Below are 23,885 nucleotides of genomic sequence, written 5' to 3'. Positions count from 1 at the left end.
GTGCTGACATTTTCTCTAATGCTTCTCAAGGTGACACGGCCTCCTTCCTCCTTCAGGGCTTGCCTTTCAATTCTTTTTGGGATTGAAATTATGATGAAGTCATTTTTCTCCAGAAATTGCCTATGTCACTTGTGGTATCTTTCTGCACATTTCTCAAGTGTATTTTCAATCTCTCTCTCGTTCTCGCTCACTCTACTTTGACACTTCAGAAAGTTCAAGGTGGATGATATCCCACCGACACTTATTTATGCACAAAGACAGAAATGTTCCCTCGCATAGATCTACAGACACACATGGACCCAAATGTGCACACACACACACACACACACACACACACACACACACACACACACACACACACACACACACACACACACACACACACACACACACACACACACACACACACACACACACAGTGAAAATCACCTGCTTGTTTCAGGAGAAAATAAAAGGCAATGTTGTACATGTCGTTTGAGACGAGAGGGGGAATCCTTAGAGACCATTGGCCTAATTTTATATTTTCAGGAGGAAAACGTTCTAATTATATGTAAGTTAACTTCCTGATGGTCGACTCAAGGGCGGGACAGAGTGGTATGAATGAGTTAAATCCTCAAAAAACAGGACTATCAGCACACTATCAGCACACAATCCCATCTCTTCTTGTCTCCTGTTCCTGCTCACACACATAAGCCCTAATATTATCCTCTTTAATTCTGTGTTGTACGCACAAAGTGCTTGGGTGTGTGTGTGTTGTGTGTGTGTGCGCATGTAAGTCTGTATGTGTGAGCTGTAATCAAAATGACATGTGCAACACATTTCTACACACACACACACACAGACAGAGAGAGAGAGAGAGAGAGAGAGAGAGAGAGAGAGAGAGAGAGAGAGAGAGAGAGAGAGAGAGAGAGAGAGAGAGAGAGAGAGAGAGCAAGAGATAGTAGGCTTCAAGGGGACTCCTACAGTAGGTACACCTGTAGCTACTTTATCACTGACCTCAACCCAGAGTCTCTCAGAGCGTTCACTGTCAGCCCACTGACACCCCTCTAAGATCAGAGCAAAATCATAGTCTACTTGAACAGAGCAATACTCAATCCTGAGGCATCAAATCCAAAGGAACTGAATAATATTAAGAAATGCTATAGATGGAAGGAAAGTAGTGTGGAAACCTACCAAAAAGCAATTAGGCAACAATTCATTCAATCCCTTTTAGACATCTTCCTGGACAAAAGGTTTCACTGTAATAGTGAAGGTATAAACTTGGCAGTAGAAAACCTAAACAGTAAATTTGACCTCTCAGCTTCCCTATCAAATATAAAAATGAAAATGAACAACAATGACAAAAGGCTTGATGAAGAATGCAAAAACCTAAGAAAGAAATTGAGAAACCTGTCCAACCAAAAACATAGAGACCCGGAAAACCTGAGCCTACATCCTTCAATATGATGAATCACTAAAACAATACAGAAATGCACTACAAAAAAAGAAGGAACAGCACATCAGAAATCAGATCAATATTATTGAAGATTCCATAGACTCTAACCACTTCTGGAAAAATTGGAAAACACTAAACGAACAACAACACAAAGAGTTATCTATCCAAAACAGAGATGTATGGGTAAACCAGTTATCCAATCTTTTTGTCCATATAACAAAGAACAAACAGAAAAAAAATATACATGATCAAATACAAATCTTAGAATCAACTATTAAAGACAACCAGAACCCACTGGATGCTCCAGTTACATTGAATGAACTACAAATTGACTCAATTTGGCATGAGGGTTTGCTATAAAAATGGATGGAAAGCGGTGTTGGGGCAAAAATATACAACATTATAAAATCCATGTACACAAATCAAATCAAAGTGTATTTGTCATGTGTGCTGAATACAACACCTTACAGTGAACTGCTTACTTACAGGCTCTGACCAATAGTGCAAAAAAAGGTATTAGGTGAACAATAGGTCAGTAAAGAAATAAAAACAACAGTAAAAAGACAGGCTATATACAGTAGTGAGGCTATAAAAGTAGCGAAGCTACATACAGACACCGGTTAGTCAGGCTGATTGAGGTAGTATGTACATGTAGATATGGTTAAAGTGACTATGCATATATGATGAACAGAGAGTAGCAGTAGTGTAAAAGAGGGGTTGGCGGGTGATGGGTGGGACACAATGCGGGCTCATCCTGACATGACTCTCCAGCATGACAATGCCACCAACCATACTGCTCGTTCTGTGCGTGATTTCCTGCAAGACAGGAATGTCAGTGTTATGCCATGGCCAGCGAAAAGCCCGGATCTCAATCCCATTGAGCACATCTGGGACCTGTTGGATCGGAGGGTGAGGGCTAGGGCAATTCCCCCCAGAAATGTCCGGGAACTTGCAGGTGCCTTGGTGGAAGAGTGGGGTAACATCTCACAGCAAGAACTGGCAAATCTGTTGCAGTCCATGACGAGGAGATGCACTGCAGTACTGAATGCAGCTGGTGGCCACACCAGATACTGACTGTTACTTTTGATTTTAACCCCCCCTTTGTTCAGGGACACATTATTCCATTTATGTTAGTCACATGTCTGTGGAACTTGTTCAGTTTATATCTCAGTTGTTGAATCTTGTTATGTTCATAAAAAGTTTGCTGAAGTTTGCTGAAAATAAACGCAGTTGAGAGTGAGAGGACGTTTCTTTTTTTGCTGAGTTTATGTTTACTTTTGTGCTTTTAACTATTTGCACATAATATGACATTTGAAACGTCTTTATTATTTTGGAAATTTTGTGAGTGTAATGTTTACTGTTAATTGTTGTTGTTTATTTCACTTTTGTTTATTTTCTACTTCACTTGCTTTGGCAATGTTAATATATGTTTCCCATGGCAATAAAGCCCTTACATTGAAATTGAATTTAATTGAAATTGGGAGAGAGAGAGAGAGAGAGAGAGAGAGAGAGAGAGAGAGAGAGATACAGAGAGAGATATAATGAGAGAGAAAGTGATACAGAGAGATCATTTCATAACTGTTTTAGACATATGGCTGGGGTGAAACAAGCAGGTCAAATGTAAAAAGACCACATAGGAGAAGATTTATGAGAGGATGCAACTGGAAGAATCAGGAAGAGAACAAAACCAGGGAGGTGAAGTGAAGCAGTAGCGCTGAATCAGATAGAAAGACAGACTGAGAGAGAGAGACCTTGGATCCTGTCTCTGGTCTGAGTGCTTTTCAATGCATTCCCCAAGCTAAGCCCTTGGGCATGGCCCAGTCACTTCCTTTCTCACTCTGCTTAGACACCATATGGCAGCAGACTTCTTCAATTCAGAATTACACACTTAGTATACCAGTAGTTGTACTTACAAGGAGGATATTTCATAAGCCTATATATAGTAGAATGAATATTATTTGATATTTTTTTCTATGGAGGTCTATCTTCCGTTTCCTAGCTAAAGGAACCTCCACCAACACAAGAATGTTATCCTCTATTTTTTTCCTTCTCAAGGAACAATGTAGTGTCACATCATTTCAGTTCCATGTCATCAATAGGTTTTCTCTCAGTTGATAAGGCATCCGTATGGGAGGTAATCCTGCTTAATGGATCCTTAGAGCTCAGATGGCTCCTGCTTACTATGCTATATGCCATTAAGATCACTGAAGCACACAAAGAGCACACGAGGACAGGTTGTATTGCCTGAACAAAAATAAAAAGCTTTTTGTATTTTGACACAGCCCACTCCTTCCTTTCTTCCCTTCTCCCTCTCTCCCTCTCTCCCTCTCTCCCTCTCTCCCTCTCTCTCTCTGGATGTCTGTCTCTCTTCAGGGCCATCTTTTTTGACCAGTCTAGCCTTTTGTCATACTTGCTTTGGTCATTACATCACAATTACGGAGCTGTTGGTACAAGAGAAATGAGATGAAAATATAATGGATGAAAAAAAGCAAGGGATGAAATGTAGGTCAGTGGAGATGTGCTCAGGGCTGTTTCTCTCTCTCTCCCTCTTTCTGTCTCTCTCTCTTTCCTTGCCTTTCCAGGTCCAACACTCTGACGCCACAACTACAGGGGCTATGGGACAGGGGGCTATAGACTGCAAGCCAACATATACTCTTGCATGTAAAGGTGCTTACATCCATCATTATGTCCATCATAAGCCTAATAATCTCCATGAAATACAATTGGGATACAACTGTAGCTGGGCTACTCAGAATGAAAAAAACAAGATGTGTTGCTAAAATCTCAGTAAGGCAGTAATGATCCCATAAGTGACGAGGAAGAGTCACTGCAATGCATGCTTATGACATAACGGTTCAGATTGCAATAGAGTGAAACTGTAGGTACACTGAGGTACAGTGAAGTCAGACATAATAGGAAGTAATGTAATGCGGGGTCAGAGCTGGTCAGGCTGGGGTAAGAATGGCATAATAACGTCTCTAAATTAAATCAAATTTTATTGCTCACATACAAGTGTTTAGCAGATGTTATTGCGGGTGTAGTGAAATGCTTGTGTTTCTAGCTCCGACAGTGCAGTAATATCTAACAAGTAATATCTAACAATTTCCCAAAATATACCCAATACACACAAATCTAATTAAGGAATGGAATTAAGAATATATACAGTAGATATATGGACGAGCAATGTCAGAGCGGCATAGACTAAGATACAGTAGAATAAAATACAGTATTTATATGAGATATGAGATGAGTAATGCAAGATATGTAAACATTATTAAAGTGACTAGTGTTCCATTTATTAAAATGGTCAGTGATTACAAGTGTATATATATAGGCAGCATTCCTCTATTTGCTAGTGATGGCACAATCGGACAACTCCATTATCATCACTACACATGACCTTCAATTACTCTTCACTACGCAGGGGCATCCAGTGGGGCAAAAAAGTATTTAGTCAGCCACCAATTGTGCAAGTTCTCCCACTTAAAAAGATGAGAGAGGCCTGTAATTTTCATCGTAGGTACACTTCAACTATGACACACAAAATTAGATGAAAATTACAGGCCTCTCATCTTTTTAAGTGGGAGAACTTGCACCATTGGTGGCTGACTAAATACTTTTTTGCCCCACTGTATATAGAATATAGGCTTCATTTGAATGGGTTCTGTGGTGTTACTTACCGGTAATTCCTCATTATTGAAGAGGTGAATTGTTTGTTCATCTCTGTGATGCTCTGCATAAAACAATGCATGTTTCTTTACTCTAACTGAATATGCCTGAATATGGTTATTGGTAATGTAAGTTGAGAGTCAGAGTACAGGTGGATGGAGGACTTTCTGTAGGAGCAAGGACAGGATGGTCACCATCAGCCACAACCACTGAGGGCCACAAAGAAAAAATTTCTGTCACTTCCTGTTTTCAATAAAGCTATTACAAGCAATGTATTGACCAATCACCAAATAGATTAGACATGTAGCCTAATGTCATCCTCTCAGTGACACTTAAATAAGCATTTGAACAGCAAAATGTTACTGATTACCAATTGAATAGCCTATTTAAATATATATATATTATTCCACGGCTCTATTCTACTATTTAATTCACAGCCATTACAGTGTTTAACATCCAATGAATATTTTTAATATTTAGCAGAGTGTTGAACTGTGTATCAATAAACTATTTAGATACAACCATTTATCAAATCCCAATTCTGAAAGATTTAAAGATTTGCTCATCTAACTGGTGTAGCCTAGGCTATTATACCTGATTGTAAGATATGTATAGGCCTATAAATTGAAAAAGCATTTATGTAACCTATTGCTTTGACTGCAAACTGTCTGTGAACTTAGAAACGTATTCATGTAGACAGACTTAACCCAAACGCTCCATCTTTTGACTACAATTCAGATAGTTAGATAGTTAGGTTATGTGTTATTGTAGGCTAACTAACTGTTTGTAAACACAATTTATTTGGGAGGATGATGTATCTTATCCTCACAGTTGACAGTGCCCTCACACGCAGACGGATACTGTCTAACATGGGCTACTACACTCACACTCATTGGGGACGTTCGAGAGTGGGAGGAGCAGAAAGTGCTAGTCCAATCCCTGCTCCTGTAAGCCTCTAGCGCTCTCCCCTCCGCCGGGGGGAAACAGTGAAAACCTCGGGTTGATGTGCAGACGCAGATGTCATGTGAAAACTCGCATGCTCGCTGCGCACACGACTCAAACCGTCCGACTACTGCTCCAGACTCCACCGCCCGCGCTCTGCCCAGTGCGTCACCAAGCTCGAGCCCGTTCTGGACTGGAATGCTTTTGCACATAAAAAACACTCATTGAATGAACGTGGACGACGCCGAATATTAACATTGTTTTTTTCCCCCGAGGATATTGCTTTTTTAAGTCTTTATGTTTGTTTCTTCATGACTGCTGCATTCGGAAGCGAATCGCACCACAACCACTATGCGAGGTAAGGAGAATCCAACTGCTTTTGACAGCTCATTTAAATAGCTGGCCATGGAGCGCGTGTGGCGCCCGGCCGCTATATCCACTCACTCACATCACACTGGTATTCCACAAATCCATTCGGGACTGTAGTTATGTTGTGTGTGGGCTGTGTAAACTTACTCGGGAAGTTGTTTCAGCCTAACTTGCTCATACAGCCTCAGTCAAACTATTAGCCCAAGTGTGAGGATAACATGGCCATTTATTGTCATTGTTGTAGCCTATTCGGATATTCGTGTGTGTGTGTGTGTGTGTGCGTGTGTGTGTGTGTGTGTGTGGTCCATCAAACACCTTGCATTAAGTGAGTTACAGTGTTTGAGTTAACTTCACACTCCACTAGTTTGGAGGAACTTCTACTCACTACAAACAAATGGGCGCACGTGAATACCTCTTTTTCCATTGCCATTAACTATTGCCAGTGATGATTTAAAGAAACAACTATTTTCTCAGAGAGCAGCAGGTATAGGCTGTGTGTACCAGACCTCCATGGTGCTAGGGCCAAGCGCGGAGGTTCTGTGTTCCAACGTGTTATGCGCTCTACTAACCCATTTCCGTCAGTCAAGCGCCGCACCGCGCCGAAAGCATCGAAATGCAGTGCCCCCCAGGTCCAACACATACACACACACACGCGCTCGCGCATACACACACCAGAGAGAGTGAGCGATAAAGAACTGACCCCAGTCTTCCAGACGGAAGTTCACTCCACAGCTCTCCCGGTCCCAATCATGTGCTTTAGATCAAAGGCTTTTAATGCTGAATAGTAGGCCTATTTTACATCTCCTACAAATTATGCCAGAATGGCAAAACAGTGGCAATGCAGTTCTGCCCAATAATTGAACAAATGAACGTATCCCTGATTACTAATTGTGAGCAAATTACATAGGTAGTGTTATTAAGCTGATCACTATAGCCTATAGGCTATAACTTATTAATTGTAAAATAAATACAATCACTAAAAATATAACCCATGAAGAAACTAAGCCTACAGGAATTATTATCATTACATAAAAGTAGCCCATACTCTGTTTTTTAAATGAAAGACAGGTGATAGGCTCACTGGGAGGTAGGCTATTACCTCTGTTGTTCAGGCAACATACTAATTCTACGTTGTATACCTATAATCGCAAATAATAAACAAAACATAATTATGTTAATAATGAAGTGAGGTTTAACTAAACTGTAGACTTCTGAATTATAGGAAATTTACCGTTAATAATCGATTATCAACGGGTATCTTAATTTGAGTTTGTCATCATTAAAGAGAAAACATGGGGATGGTGCATACCGAAATTGCTGTTGTAATAATAGCATTCAAATTGTTATTATTATTATTACATTATTCCCCTGTTAATTTTTGCCAATTGTTGAAGTTCTAGATATTTTAGTCAATATTTAGCCTATTCAACATAATTCATTTAGGCCACAACACTTTTGTGATATTAACAGTATTTTTTTTCGTGACTATTATGGTGTCCCTTGCTAGCTAATGCTATTTAGCATTGAAAGTCAAACGCTTTCTTGCATTAACCTTTTACTTTATAGCCGTGGTGGGTAAAAGAGGCTCTCTCTCCCTCCCAGTCTTCCTCTCTCTCTCTGCACGACCAAAGGGTTTTGTCGGATATGATTAAATCAGTATGCGCCGGGCGGCCCCTCTCCCAACCTTTGCGGCCTGTGGAGTATATGCTGCTCACAGAGAAATGCACTCCCATCCACGAGGTTATAAAAAAATAGAGGGCCCCACAATATGTCTTGTTTAATTATCATTTAGCAATTGCCAAAATTCCTGTCCCGACTGACTGACGGACGATGATGTAGCATATGCTAGACTAATAATCACAACCAAACAAGGGAGAAAGAAAACGTTGTTTGGTGAAAAAGAGAAGTTGGTTATCAAATAATTCTCATTGTCGCGGCTCTTATAGTCCTACTGTTAGGCTAAATATACGTTATTCAATGTCAAGCATGTTGGAAACCCTCTGAAACAATTAGCATATAACAGGGGTGTCAAACTCATTCCACATGAACCAAGCGTGTTCGTTTTTTCTTCTTCTTTCAATTAACACCGAGACAACCAGGTGAGGGGAGTTCCGTACTAATTAGTGACCTTAATGCATCAATCAAGTACAAGGGTGGAGCGAAAACCCGCAGACACTCCTCTGTGGAATGAGTTTGACACATCTGGCCTAAAGCCCAACCTGAACTGCCCTAAAACATTTTTTTTTAAATAAGAACGTGCTCAAGTAAAATGTTTTTGTATGTGCTCTTGTTAATAGCTGTTATTTTTATTTCCCTGATTTGATTCCATTAACTCATTCTTAGATTTTAATGTTTGGGGTCCAAGCATTTAGTTTCCCAAGTGAACCTTCTCCTGATTTCTTTTTTACTGCCAATTAAATAACTTCAAGCCCGTTTTGATCTTGTTGACCAGGCTATCACTAATAATTGGTTTATACAAGTTCTCTAATCACTCAACTTTATTTTTCAATTATTCTAATAATCAAACAGCCTACTTCTTTAATTAACCAACATTGTCCTTTCAAATTAAATAATGTTTGGTTTATTTTCTGCATCTTTTTCTAAGGTTTCATACCTCAAATCAATTCACATTCTAGAATCATATTGGTGCAGATGGATTAGGTTTTTTCGGTTTGATTAGGCCTATGTTTGGTCAGGGGGCTTCAGGAACCACGTGCACCTTTGCATTGCACCTGCACTTTACTGTACACTCCCACCTCCACACACACAAACACAGTGAACCCCCCAAAACATACCTTCATTATAATAAACACAATGACGCCTCCATGCATGCACACATCACATGCAAGTGCACATGATCACAAACATACATTCTCACAGATATGGGAATACATACATAGGCCTAATAAACATGGCCAAACACACTTAAATTAATAATATATGTGTATATATGTGTATATATGTGTGTAGGCTACATGCACGAATGCATACCAACAAATAAACACACACACATACACACACAGGCAATGGCAATGACAATCTACTGCAATGCAATCCAATTTTGTTTACCTCATACGATTTATTCCTGTGTGTGTGTGTGTGTGTGTGTGTGTGTGTGTTCAGTGAGATAGACTGAGTCTTGTGCTTTGTATTGCTGATGAGATTATGCTGCTGAAGCCAGTATTACCCAGGCTAACCCTCCCATAGACGGTATAGGTCACTGAGTTTAGTCCAGAGCAGAGAGAGGATGGATCATGGGTCAGAGGTGGGCTATTTGCAGCGAGATCACACCAGATAGACTTCAGTATTCGACATTTGTCCAGGTCTCCAGGACGTCAGGAGATGCCTTCAATACCGTCCACTAGGGGCAACGTGAGCATGTATTACCATCTAGTAGGCTCGCAGCTTACGAGGGCATTGTGTTAAACTGTGCGCTTTCGGCTCTGAGGATTGCGGGTTCAATCCCAGGCTTATATATATATATATTTAACCTTTATTTAACTCAGTGCTAGATAGACACTTGTTTTATTTATTTCCTGTTTTAACCTTATCCCGAACCTTAACCCTGACAACCAGTCAGAATGAATGCCTAAACTTAACGTCAAGGTTTTTTCTGTTATAACAACCTTAATTAACCCTCGCCTTTCATTTCACTTCACCTGAGGTGTGGTGGAAATGTGAGAGAGGAAGATTGCGAGAGAGAGAGAAAGAAAGAAAGAAAGAAAGAAAGAAAGAAAGAAAGAAAGAAAGAAAGAAAGAAAGAAAGAAAGAAAGAAAGAGAGAAAGAGAGAAAAAAAGAAAGAACAAAGAGGAGGGGGGGATCAGAGATAATAAATCTAAAGGTATGACGCCTCTTCTTCTATAATGTTTATTGTCAACATAACACAAAGCCGTGCAGTATAACTAGAGTGGTGATTCTGTAGGTATCACTTCGAGAGCAAAGATAAACATTGTTGTCCTCCAGTGTGCACCCTATTTCTGTTTTGTGTTGGGGAAAATACTCTCTGAAGGTATTGAAGTGAACGTCATTACATTCATTTAATCTGGTCATCCTATGCACAGAAATCTCAGTCTAGTAATTAGGGATGCATGATATATCGGTGAGCATATCGAAATCGGACGATATTAGCTAAAAATGCCAAAATCGGCATCGGCCCGATGTCTAGTTTAACGCTGTGGTGCAAAACCGATGTCAAAGCTGAAGTGCATACCTATATAACGTAGGTAGATGACGTGCATACCTATATAACGTAGGTAGATGACGTGCATACCTATATAACGTAGGTAGATGACGTGCATACCTATATAACGTAGGTAGATGACGTGCATACCTATATAACGTAGGTAGATGACGTGCGTACCTATATAACGTAGGTAGATGACGTGCATACCTATATAACGTAGGTAGATGACGTAATGATGCCACGAAAAATACAGAGCTACACAGAACAAAAGCAGAAAAATACTAAGCAAACACTTCCAACAACTAAGCAAGTTCAAGGCGAGCAGTCATTTGAAAGAGTAAGAACATTTCAGCGAGACAGCTCAAAGGCAAAATCATTTAAAGCTAAGATAATAAAATGTATTGCCCTTGACAATCAACCGTCCTCTGTCGTGGATGATGTTGGCTTTCGCCAACTGGTCGAGCCCCAGTACACACTATTTTTCAGATGTTGCCCTAATGGAGTTACACAGTATTGTTGAAATGTACATCTATGGGCTATTTGCTATGGGTGTCACTGCTATTAGCTTCATGACTGACATTTGGACCAGCGATGTCAGCCCCATGAGCATGCTGAGTCTAACAGCACAGTGGGTTGACGAGGATTTCCTACTGAGGAAAGTCGTATTGCATGTTCAAGAATGTGCTGGTTCTCATACCGCTGCTGCCATTTCAATGGCATTTGAGAACATGTTTGAAACTTAGAAACATGAACACACTCCTAACGCCATTTGAACAACTGACTGGAGAAATAAGCTAATCAACTGTGTCTGCAGCAGACGTGATACCCTCTGTCATGGTATTGAAATGCCTGCTCAACAAACTGTCGACAGACCATGGGGTTAAAACTTACAAAAGTACTCAAGGCTGTGAACAAGTGATTCGGTGGCATTCTCTCTGAGCCTCTGTACTGTGTCGCCGCCATGCTCAATGCTAGGTACAAGGACCGTTACTTTGATGCAGACCAGAAACAGGGTGTACGTGAAATGTTACATACACAGCTGGACAAGATGGAAACGGACACAGTGACAGTTCGCACCGAGGAAGAGAGACCACGGACAGACAGAGCTGAAACGTCACTGCTTGACGTGTATGATAAAATCCTGGTTGAGAATGAAACGACTGAACAAATGAACAACGAAACAGCACAGCAAGTAAGTGAAAGAAATGGGTCTTGATTATGTTTTACATGCCTAAATGCCAACAAAATAACTTTTTGGTCAGTGTGTGTGTGTGTGTAACCTTTATTTAACTAGGCAAATCAGTTAAGAACACATTTTTATTTACAATGACGGCCTACCCCAGCCATACCCGGACAACGCTGGGCCAATTGTGTGCCACCCTATGGGACTCCCAATCACGGCCGGATGTGATACAGCCTGGATTCGAACCAGGGACTGTAGTGACGCCTCTTGCACTGAGATGCAGTGCCTTAGACCGCTGCGTCCATGTGTGTGTATGTGTTAACTATTTAACTGTACTAGAATGCTTAAAAGGCCGCAACATTTTTCAATATCGGTTATCGGTATTGTTTTTTTGGCAAGGAAAATATCAGATATCGGTATCGGCCAAAAATGTCATATCAGTGCATCCCTACTAGTAATCCTATAGCTATATTCCCAAACTGCTAATTTCTGCCTATAGGACTAGTTAACAAAGCCTTTCCATCAACACCTTAGTTCACACCCCGATCCCATTAACAACCATATGGTCTATCCATTAAACACTCATGGACAATATGGACACAGACATACAAGTTATTAAGGTATAAATGACCAAAGATGCCATAGATTCCACTAATTTGGTATATTACAAGTAGCTTTGCAACCCTAGTCCTCCCTTTCACTGTCTTCTTCTCTCTCTGTTGGCGCATTTGAGCGGATCACTTTTTTCTAGTCGGTGACCAGCATTTCAAAGTGTGTTGCATTATGGGGATAAACATTGTTAGACGTATATTTACATGTTGACTGCATGAACAACAACCATGTGATCAAAGGTCATGACTTTTCGACTGCGGTCAACTTCAATTTTCTGCAGTTGCTCTTCACCAGCTGCAACTTGTAGTCATCGCATGCATTGTGGGAGGCACTATTTGTCATCCAATCATTACAGTGTCTTTGTTTGACCCACATGAACGGGACCAAAGACGTGACTAAACAGCAAGCAACTTTGTCGCGTTTCATATGTATACATTGGATATGTACAAATTAACAGTGGTGGAAAAAGTACTCAATTGTCATACTTGAGTAAAAGTAAAGATACCTTAATAGAAAATGACTCAAATAAAAGTGAAAGTCACCCAGGAAAATACTACTTGAGTAAAAGTATATTTAAGTATCAAAAGTAAATGGAATTGCTAAAATGTACATAAGTATCAAGAGTAAAAGTATAAATCATTTCAAATTCCTTATATTAAGCAAACCAGATGGCACAATTTTATATATCTTTTTTTTAAATTGACGGATAGCCAGGGGCACACTCCAACACTCAGACATAATTTACAAACAAGCATTTGTGTTTAGTGAGTCCGCTAGATCAGAGGCAGTAGGGATGACCAGGGATGTTCTCTTGATAAGTGTGTGAATTTGACAATTTTCCTGTCAAAATGTAAAGAGTACTTTTGGGTGTCAGGGAAAATGTATGAAGTAAAAAGTACATTATTTCCTTTAGGAATGTAGTGAAGTAAAAGTATAAAATATAAATAGTAAAGTTAAGGCTAGAGACCTTCAAAAACTACTTAAGTAGTACTTTAAAGTATTTGTACTTAAGTACTTTACACCCATAGAAATGTATGTGATATTTGAGGCTTTCTCTCCCAAATTGATAATACAATGTACACACATATATTTACAGTTTGAGTGTGTGATATGGGGGTTGGAGACATGTTACAAAGAAAAACTTCATTAACAATGGCAACACTGCCATGTTAGTAAAGAACAAGTAAGCCTGCGCACAGGGTTAAAGCTCCCAATTCACTGGTTTATTGACAACGTTTCATCCAAAATGGATTTTGGTCAGGTCAAACAAACACTGCCATGTTGCACTAAGCCTTGCTGTTGGAAAACCACATCAGTGTCTGACTTTCAGCTGTAGCAGATGCACCTCCTCCGACTTCACTCCTCGACTTTTGTCTGCAGTTGGTTGCTTCAGCCTTTCCACTCAAACAAGCCCACAGTCTCTCTCCTCCCTCTCCTCCCCCCTCTCTACTCCCTTTCACATCGCTTTACCTATCGCTTTTTTCACTCTCTGTTTCACACACACACACATACACACACACACACACACACACACACACACACACACACACACACACAGTGCATAGCCAGAATGTCATGCATGAGGCCCCAATGCCAATAGAATGAGACATCCTGCATCTGCATTGATCAGTCAATCCTAGCGTGATCAGGGGATCGATGCCTCCTGAAGCTCTACGGAAGCAATCCCCAACATAATCTATGTTGTAGTGCAGTTTAATCATTTACATAATCTATGCTGTAATGAATAGTTTAATCATTACATAATCTATACTGTAATGCATCATGTAATCATTTAAAGAATATATACTGTTGTGCATAGTTGAATCATTTATATCATCTATACTATAATAAATAGTCTAATAATTTACATATTCTATAATGTAACGCATAGTCTAATCATTTACATAATCTATACTGTAATGCGCAGTTTAATAATTTACATAATCTATACTGTAATACATAGTCTAATCATTTATATAATCTATACTGTAACGCATAGTCTAATCATTTTCATAATCTATACTGTAATGCATAGTTTAATCATTGACAATCTACACATAATTTATATCACATTACATGATCCATCTCATCATTTCATCAACAGTTCCCAAAGCATGATCAGCATTCTTTATACACTGAACAACAATATAAAGGCAACATGTAAAGTGTTGGCCCCATGTTTCATGAGCTAAAAAAAATATCCCAGAAATGTTCCAGACGCACAAAAAGCAAATTTCTCTCAAAATGTTGTGCACACATTTGTTAACATCCTTGTTAGTGAGCATTTCTCCTTTGCCAAGATAATCCATCCATCTGCCTGGTGTGGCATGTCAAGAAGCTGATACAACAGCACGATCATTACACAGATGCACATTGTGCTGGTGACAATAAAAGGCCACTCTAAAATGTGCAGTTTTGTCACACAACACAATGCCACAGATGTCTCAAGTTTTGAGGGAGCGTGCAATTGGCATGCTGACTGCAGGAATGTAAACCAGAGCCGTTGCCAGAATTGTATGTTGATTTCTCTACCATAAGCCGCCTCCAACGTCGTTAACAGAACATCCAACTGGCCTCACAACCGCAGACCACGTGTATAGCATCGTGTGGGCGAGCGGTTTGCTGTGAAAAGAGTGCCCCATGGTGGCAGTGGGGTTATGGTATGGGCAGGCATAAACTACGGACAACGAACACAGTTGCATTTTATCGCTGGAAATTTGAATGCAAAGAAATACCAAGACGAGATCCTGAGGCCCATTTTTTAAAAGTTCTCTGTGACCAACAGATGCATATCATGTGAAATCCATAGATTAGGGCCTAATTTATTTATTTCAATTGACTGATTTTGTCATATGAACTGTAACTCTTTGAAATTGTTGCATGTTGCGTTTATATTTTTGTTCAGTGTATTATTGTCTTAGTTAGGAACATCAAACTTACTTTCATTGAGTATCATTCATTGTGGTGAAGAAGCATCCCTACAAACCTTTATTGGTGGTGGTGAAATGTTTGTCAATGTACCTGAAGAATGACCAGAATAAAAGAGAGGCAAATGTTTTCATTGTGTGTGTGTTGCTGACTAATGGCCCAGTGTTATGTAACTGGGGGAAAGATTACTCAAAGCCCGGGCCAGGAGAGCTAATCCTCCACACTGAGGCGTTGCACCACAACACACACACATCCACATATGACTATGTATAGTCTCTATCTATCTCTAAATGTGTTCCTCTATCATCTCTCTAACCCTGTATCACTGTCTCTCCTCACTCCACCTGTCTGCTCTTCTTTCACTCCTGCTTTCAACTCAAATGAGGAGAGGTGGTGTGTGTGTGTGCATGTTTGATTTATCAGTGTATTTTAGATACTGTAGCCTGTAGAATGTGTCTGTACAGTGTGGTTCCCAGTGGAATCCAAGTGTGTTTGCTTAGGGACTGCTCCGTGTTGATTTTATTTCGTCAGCTTTTGAGGGGAGTCTAGGCAATACCCCGCTGAGAGCAATGGAATATGTTCAGTCAGTGTGATGTGTGTGTGTGTGTGACTAGCATTACATTGCAGCACAGTACATTTCTTCTACTTTATCTCAGCTGTGAGGGATAAGAGATCCCTAGCACCTCAGTGCTGCCTGACTCTGAGTTAAATAAACAAGCTTTCTCTCTTTAGAAAGTCCTAGTTAAACACACTGGCAGTATCTCTTAATAGATGCAGCGTATCCGGGCAGGATTCTTCATGTAGTCTAATACACTGGCTGGTAGTGATGGTAGCAGACGCACTCTGGTAGTGCGGTGTAGTGTGATGTGGTGCAATATGGGATTGAACTTTGACCTCATCAGCTTACTTTTGTTCAGTAGCACCTGGCTATATCCCAAGTGTACGCTTTAGAGATTGTGGGTGGCGGTCATCATGATGTGAATCACAGAGAACAAGTAACGGGTAAAGGAGAAAGAGAGGGGGCAGAGGGAGAAAGATGCAGAGAGAGAGAGATGGGGGACAGAGAGAAAGAGTTATGCAATGGTGAAATTATAATCTTGTGAGCGGGTTGATTTGGGTTTCTGTATGTGTACAATTCACCAGATGGGTGTGTTTGTGTGCGTGTGTGCGCATGTGCGTTACCAATAGAACAATGACAGCTACTAAACTTGTAACCTTGTGCATATTTCTTGGACGGTGTGTAGGCAGGCAGAACCCTTTGTGGTACTTTCTGGCACTATTCTAACCTCCACCACCAGAGCTCCATTACTGCACCCACAGCTGCTTACCCCAAATGAGTGTTGAGTTTTCCTGTTACATTCCACACTTTACTATGTACTAGGAGGAAAATAGGTGTCATTTCTGTCATTATATAGTGCATTTATATGCTTGCTACAGGAGGTGACCATAGCTACCATGGAAGTAACAGATTTGTAACAGATTTGTAATTACCTAAAGCTATTTCCTGAAGACTAATTATGCATTTAGCATATTCCACAACACAATTAGATGCTTTAAAAAGGCATTGCCCACCATCGTATCCCATAGAAGGTTGTTTGTGGTGGCATACCTGTAGCACTTACTGTGTTGACTATAAGGATGAGCTTCAGGTAGCGGTTAGCATCAGTGTGGCATGTTTTGTGAGTGGAAAAGATTAGCCTGTATTAGCGTCAGTGCCTAATCTCACTGAGGAGAGTCTCCAGGGCTTTATCAGTTCTATTTCTCTCTTGTTTGCTGCACTTACACATCTTGAAACACAGTACCAGAGCTGCTGGGTTCAAATATTATTTCTGTGCTTGATTGAGATTGCTTGTTGCAATGGAACAAATAATGTCATGACATTGTACACCCCGCCAATCTAGTGCTCCAGATGGGCTAAAGCAAAAGCCCAAAGCATTTGAAAGATTTCAAATAGTATTTGAACCCAGGTCTGATCTATCCTCAGTATTCCATGTATAGTGTTCATATATTTTCTAGAATCATAATAGCCTTTTTGTTTTAAACAGTGTCTTCATATTAAAGTTTGATGAAATACTCGTATTGTATGTGAAGAGAGCTCTTTGATTGTCTTTGAGAAAGATGCCCCTGGGGCCACTTTGGGGAAAACCTGGTTAGACAGTTAAATTGTGGCCTAAGGCGAGCTATTAGGGTCCACACACACACACACACACACACACACACACACACACACACACACACACACACACACACACACACACACACACACACAGTCTCTCTCTCCAAGGCAATTGTTGTAGTTTGGTACCTTTGGATCCATGTGATTAGCTAGTGTCCTCCAAGATGAGCTGGAATATGCATGTTTCTAAATTAAGTTGTAAGCTATTAGTCCCCTATACCCTTCCCTTCTTACACATGCATGCACGCACACACAAACACATGTACACAAGCACACACACATCATCTACAATTAGGACCAAGACCAAAATCATAGGAAGATCAGAGTGGGTTTGTTTAAGGGAGGGTTAGGGAGCGGTGCTCCAGGCATTTACTTACAAATACATTATTTGGATCATTATCATCAGTAGCTCTGCAACACAGTGTGTAGCCTACCCCTGCTCTCAGAAGGGGTAGACCAGATGCTGTGGTCACATCACCCTTGGACTTGTTCCTCTCTGTCTCTCTCTAAGGAAAGTTCAGAGGTCAAGCCTGAGGGGGGATCACAGAGGAGGGTGTTGGGAAGGACCTGAGGGGACAGAAGGGTGGGAGGGACGAGATGGGGGAGGGTGTTTGGGGAGGGAAAGGGGCATTGGGATCGAGTCTACCCTGTGGAGTATTTCCCAAGCCTCCCTTGCATACCTCCCCATTTCAGGCCCACTTACCATGAACCCCACAGTGTTGTATGGGTTTCACTTATAGCAGAGGTTCCCAAAATGTTTCACTCGGGGCCCACCTTCTAGCATTGGGGAACATCCCCCGCCCCCACCCCTCCCCTGCGCCATGTCTATTTCTATGGGTACAAGCACTGTTCATGACACAAACTGTTCATTTTGCCATGTCTAATGTGTATTCGTGATATTTGAGGGACAAAAAAATTACAAAAATATTTATGGCCTAGAAAAACTATACAGAATATAAAAACATTAGCTGACATGGGCTAGTTAATCTGGACATTTTTGGCAAGTTATAAATAGCTCTCTATGTTATGAAATGACTAAAATAACAAAGGAAAACTGATGATGCACTACCCAACTTCGAAAATGCACCTTCCACTATTACAACTTTCAAGAGCAAGTTTAAAGCCAGACTGAGATCCTTTAAAAATATATATATAATCATTTTAAAATACACACCTACTCATTCCAGGGTTTTTCTTTATTTGTACTATTTTCTACATTGTAGAATAATAGTGAAGACATCAAAACTATGACGTTTGGAATCATGTAGTAACCAAAAAGTGTTAAACAAATCAAAATATATGTTATATTTTAGATTCTTTAAAGTAGCCACCCTTTGCCTTGATGACAGCTTTGCACACTCTTGGCATTCTCTTCTCTTCACCTGGAATGCTTTTGAAGGACTTCCCACATTTGCTGAGCACTGTTTTCCTTCACTCCGCGGCCCAATTCATCCCAAATGGGTTGAGGTCGGGTGATTGTGGAGGCCAGGTCATCTGATGCAGCACTCCATCACTCTCCTTGAAATAGCCTTTACACAGCCTGGAGGTGTGTTGGGTCATTGTCCTGTTGAAAAACAAATGATAGGACCACTAAGCACAAACCAGATGGGATGGTGTATTGCTGCAGAATGCTGTGGTAGCCATGCTGGTTAATGTGCCTTGAATTCTAAATAAATCACAGAGAGTATCACCAGCAAAGCACCCCCAAACCATCACAGCTCCTCCTCCATGCTTCACGGTGGGAACACACATGCGGTGATCATCCGTTCACCTACTCTGCGTCTCTCAAAGACATGGCGGTTGGAACCAAAAATCTCCAATATGGACACATCAGACCAATGGACAGATTTCCACCGGTCTAATGTCCATTGCTCGTGTTTCTTGGCCCAAGCATTGGTGTCCTTTAGTAGTGGTTTCTTTGCAGCAATTCGACCATGAAGGCTGTTTCACGCAGTCTCCTCTGAATAGTTGATGTTGAAATGTGTCTGTTACTTGAGCTCTGTGAAGCATTTATTTCAGCTGCAATTTCTGAGGCTGGTAACTCTAATGAACTCATCCTCTGCAGCAGAGGTAACTCTGGGTCTTCCATTCCTGTGGCGGTGCTCATGAGAGCCAGTTTCATCATAGCGCATTATGGTTTTTAAGTCTTCACTATTAGAAAATAGTCAAAATAAAGAAAAACCCTGGAATGAGTAGGTGTGTCCAAACTTTTGACTGGTACATATATATATTGTATTATAATTTGTATTATAATTGTATTATAATTTGTACATTTTTTTTGGGGGGGGGGCCCTGCCGAACACTCAGTTTGGGAACCACTGACTTTATAGTGTTGCCATAGCATTTCTAAATCCATGCAGTACATTTCTGCATTTCACGATGTGATTTGTACGTGTGCATACATATGTACACTTTTCTGTATGTGTCTGCGTGCGCATGTGAGTGTGTATCGATGCGTTGGACGTCAGGCAGTGGCCCCCTTCTGTACCCTCTCTGACGTGTCCAATCAGAACACAGAGCTGGATTCCATGAGCCCAATGCAGCTGATCCCAGACCTGCTGCCCCATGAGCAATTACCCAGAGTACACTGCACCTCGTGGAAAACTGGATGAGCCTGTTCCCTCTGACATATGAGGGAGGGGAGGGGGACGGGGAGCAATAATTAACATCCATGATGCATCATGGCTACTGTTCAACATGGCTACTGTTCAAAATGGCTACTGTTCAACATGGCTACTGTTCAACATGGCTACTGTTCAACATGGCTACTGTTCAACATGGCTACTGGACAAAGACATGTTTTCCCCATAACACACAGGCAGTCGGGAGGGGAGGGGAGAAGGGAGGGGGGATGGGCCCCTGTCTGCCCTGCGTTATTACCCAGAGTCTGGATGGACCCCGTGGAGACTGTGCCAACCATACAATCAGGTCTGAGTAATTACCCATAATACCCGGCTGCTGCCACGATGCCAGAGCCATCCAAGTGAGTCAATGTAGGCATTGGTGACCCTAGTGAAAACACAGGTGTGAGGGTCAGGCTGTGTGTGTGTGGATGTGTGTGTGTGAGGAGCAACAAAAGTAACAACATAACTCCTATTGCTGCTATTCCATGGCAACAGCATGCTGAACACATTATAGCCCTGGGTGTGTTTTTGTAACTAGCCCCCTTTAGCTAATGGATGAAACATGCATGTCCAGTCTGCCCCTTCTGTTCACACTTACATAACAAATAGCCCTTACGGCTGTTGAAATACAGCAACACCTAGTGGTAACAAGCATCACCAGATGCCCGAGGTAAGGACGACTGCTGGTTGAACATTGCGCTTAGTATTGATGTTGTCTTGCTGCTTTGTGCCCATATCCCTTTGTGTGTGTGTGTGCGTGTGTTTGTTCACTACAAATTGAGTTATGGTAAGCCAGTGCTCATGTGCGGATGCTCCCATCTCCTCAAATGAAGCTAATTAAGGCTCTATTTAGAGAGTGGGGAGCCCATGAGACTGAGTGGAGTTCCTCACTTCATTAAAAATCAATTAACACACTCCACGTGCCAGTTCACCACACATCACTCACTGTACCAACCAGACACCCACAGTCCACCTCACAAAACGCTTTCCGTTAGATGACTGTAACACGTCTGTCTGTCTGGATGTGTATCTGTCTCTCTCTGTATCTCTCTCTCTCTCTGAGGAGATTGTGGGGCTGAGCTCATCTTGGCCATGGAATCGCCAGCGCTGCACTACGGCTCTTACATAACTTCAGGATAAATCAGGACTGCCAGTCAGGGCCTAGCTCTCACCCACACAGCCAGCAAGTCAGAGGGCAGCCACACCCACACAGCCAGCCAGTCAGAGGGCAGCCATACCCACACAGCCAGCCAGTTAGAGGGCCTAGGAATCATTAATGTAGTTCTATACACCACACTTCTATCTGCAGCTCTCTATCTGCTATCTATCTGTTCTAAACTTTGCAGAATCATGAATAATCTCCTGAAGCACAGGTGTTCCATATACAGTCGTAACTGAACTGTATTCACAATGTACCTGTCTGTGTGACTACTATGTAAATAGACAGTTCTAGAGCCACTTGGTGTAAAGTATGACCAGTGTTGGCACCAACACCAAGTGAGAGGAGGCAATAAGAAGGAACCTACTTAGAATGTGATAGTAAGCAAGACAATCTCCAGAGTTTGGTGATATCACTTCCTGTAGGCATGTGTGTGACTGCTCAGCGAATCATTGCTCTGACAGCCAGACGACAGGAACGAGTGAGTGGTCGCCTTAGCAACAGCCAAACTGTCATGACTCGCTCCTTATTCCACCTGACAGGCCCGGTGGCTATGCACACACACTTTGAAACACACCCACACAAACACATTCTGAAACACACTATCACACCCACTGAATCACACACACACAATCTGAAACACACTCTCTCTAACACATGCACACACATTCTGAAACACACACAGACACTCTCAAACACACACACATACAGACGAACACAGAAACACAAACAAAACAGTCAGATTATAATCTTTGTCGGTCCACACACCCCTCAAGCCGTTTTTATAAACTTTAGACTGGTCAGTTGATAAATCCCTTTTGAACATGTTCATCCTTGAAGTCCAAGTAGAAGTTGTTCTTAAAGGATCTACAAAGAGACATTCTGGGATGTATAGCAGAACAAGGTTGTACATGGCACTAAATAAGAGTGGTGGGACACACACACACACACACACACACACACACACACACACACACACACACACACACACACACACACACACACACACACACACACACACACACACACACACACACACACACACACACACACACACACACACACACACACACAGAGTTTTGTTCTGTGTTTGTTTACTGGTTATATTCGGTCTCTGTTTATTACCTTTATGTCCTGCAGCACAACTGACCTGTTTTCACTATAAATATACCGTTAGACACCACTTCCATTGACATCTTCACTTTAGCACTCAGTGTGTGTATGTGTCTGTTTTCCTCCCCAGTCCGGCCCAGTCCATCCCAGTGCACTGTGCTGCTCTGACCCAGTTTGGCGCTGGCCAGGAACTGGGTCACCTCTAGAACCAATCCAGAGAGTACTAACTTCATTACACTCACAGGCCCAGTCCACACACAGCAGCTATCAAACATATACATTGGAACTTAACACACGCACGCACACACACAGAGAGATCATGCTCAATAATTGTTGATTGTGCTTTCGTTCATTAATGTGCTATCTGTTCATTAATGTTGAGCCTGAAAGAGATGCTTGTGGTGGTTTTCTATGGGGTGGGGTATGGGCAATTTAGCAGCTAACTTTGTCAACTAGTGCTCTATATTGATAATTCTCATTCACCATGGGTATGTAGAGCTTGTAGATCCATTAGAGAAAATAATAGGTAGAAGAGGATATGAATGGGGGTTTGAAGAGGGTCAGTAAGTACAATCTGTCCTGTCTGTTCTGACTGCTAAGGGTTTTCAGTTCTCAGAGACGACCTTCTCGTACCCCTTATCAGTCTTTATTAAAAAACATTTTTTAGTATTAACCCCTTCCGTTCTTATAGCTAACGTTCAATCGCTGGAAAACAAATGGGACGAACTGAAAGCACGTACAGTGCCTTGCGAAAGTATTCGGCCCCCTTGAACTTTGCGACCTTTTGCCACATTTCAGGCTTCAAACATAAAGATATAAAACTGTATTTTTTTGTGAAGAATCAACAACAAGTGGGACACAATCATGAAGTGGAACGACATTTATTGGATATTTCAAACTTTTTTAACAAATCAAAAACTGAAAAATTGGGCGTGCAAAATTATTCAGCCCCTTTACTTTCAGTGCAGCAAACTCTCTCCAGAAGTTCAGTGAGGATCTCTGAATGATCCAATGTTGACCTAAATGACTAATGATGATAAATACAATCCACCTGTGTGTAATCAAGTCTCCGTATAAATGCACCTGCACTGTGATAGTCTCAGAGGTCCGTTAAAAGCGCAGAGAGCATCATGAAGAACAAGGAACACACCAGGCAGGTCTGAGATACTGTTGTGAAGAAGTTTAAAGCCGGATTTGGATACAAAAAGATTTCCCAAGCTTTAAACATCCCAAGGAGCACTGTGCAAGCGATAATATTGAAATGGAAGGAGTATCAGACCACTGCAAATCTACCAAGACCTGGCCGTCCCTCTAAACTTTCAGCTCATACAAGGAGAAGACTGATCAGAGATGCAGCCAAGAGGCCAATGATCACTCTGGATGAACTGCAGAGATCTACAGCTGAGGTGGGAGACTCTGTCCATAGGACAACAATCAGTCGTATATTGCACAAATCTGGCCTTTATGGAAGAGTGGCAAGAAGAAAGCCAT

The 23,885-nt window shown here is 41.4% G+C and overlaps 1 protein-coding gene across 1 annotated transcript in view; it reads left to right on the top strand.

Annotated features, from left to right (window-relative positions):
- Nucleotides 1-6,120: 6,120 nt before the first annotated feature.
- The window catches only part of LOC139410717 (nuclear receptor ROR-beta-like), a 32,861-nt gene continuing 15,096 nt past the window's right edge, over nucleotides 6,121-23,885 (top strand). The window contains exon 1 of the mRNA XM_071156151.1: nucleotides 6,121-6,404. Coding sequence (XP_071012252.1) covers nucleotides 6,398-6,404 — 7 coding nt within the window. The 5' untranslated portion in view covers nucleotides 6,121-6,397. The remainder of the gene's footprint in view (nucleotides 6,405-23,885) is intronic.

This window comes from Oncorhynchus clarkii, chromosome 6 (genome assembly GCF_045791955.1).
Source record: "Oncorhynchus clarkii lewisi isolate Uvic-CL-2024 chromosome 6, UVic_Ocla_1.0, whole genome shotgun sequence".
Taxonomy (NCBI): Eukaryota; Metazoa; Chordata; class Actinopteri; order Salmoniformes; family Salmonidae; genus Oncorhynchus; species Oncorhynchus clarkii.
Note: the sequence above shows the minus strand (reverse complement) of the source record. Positions and strands in the feature narration are given on the sequence as shown.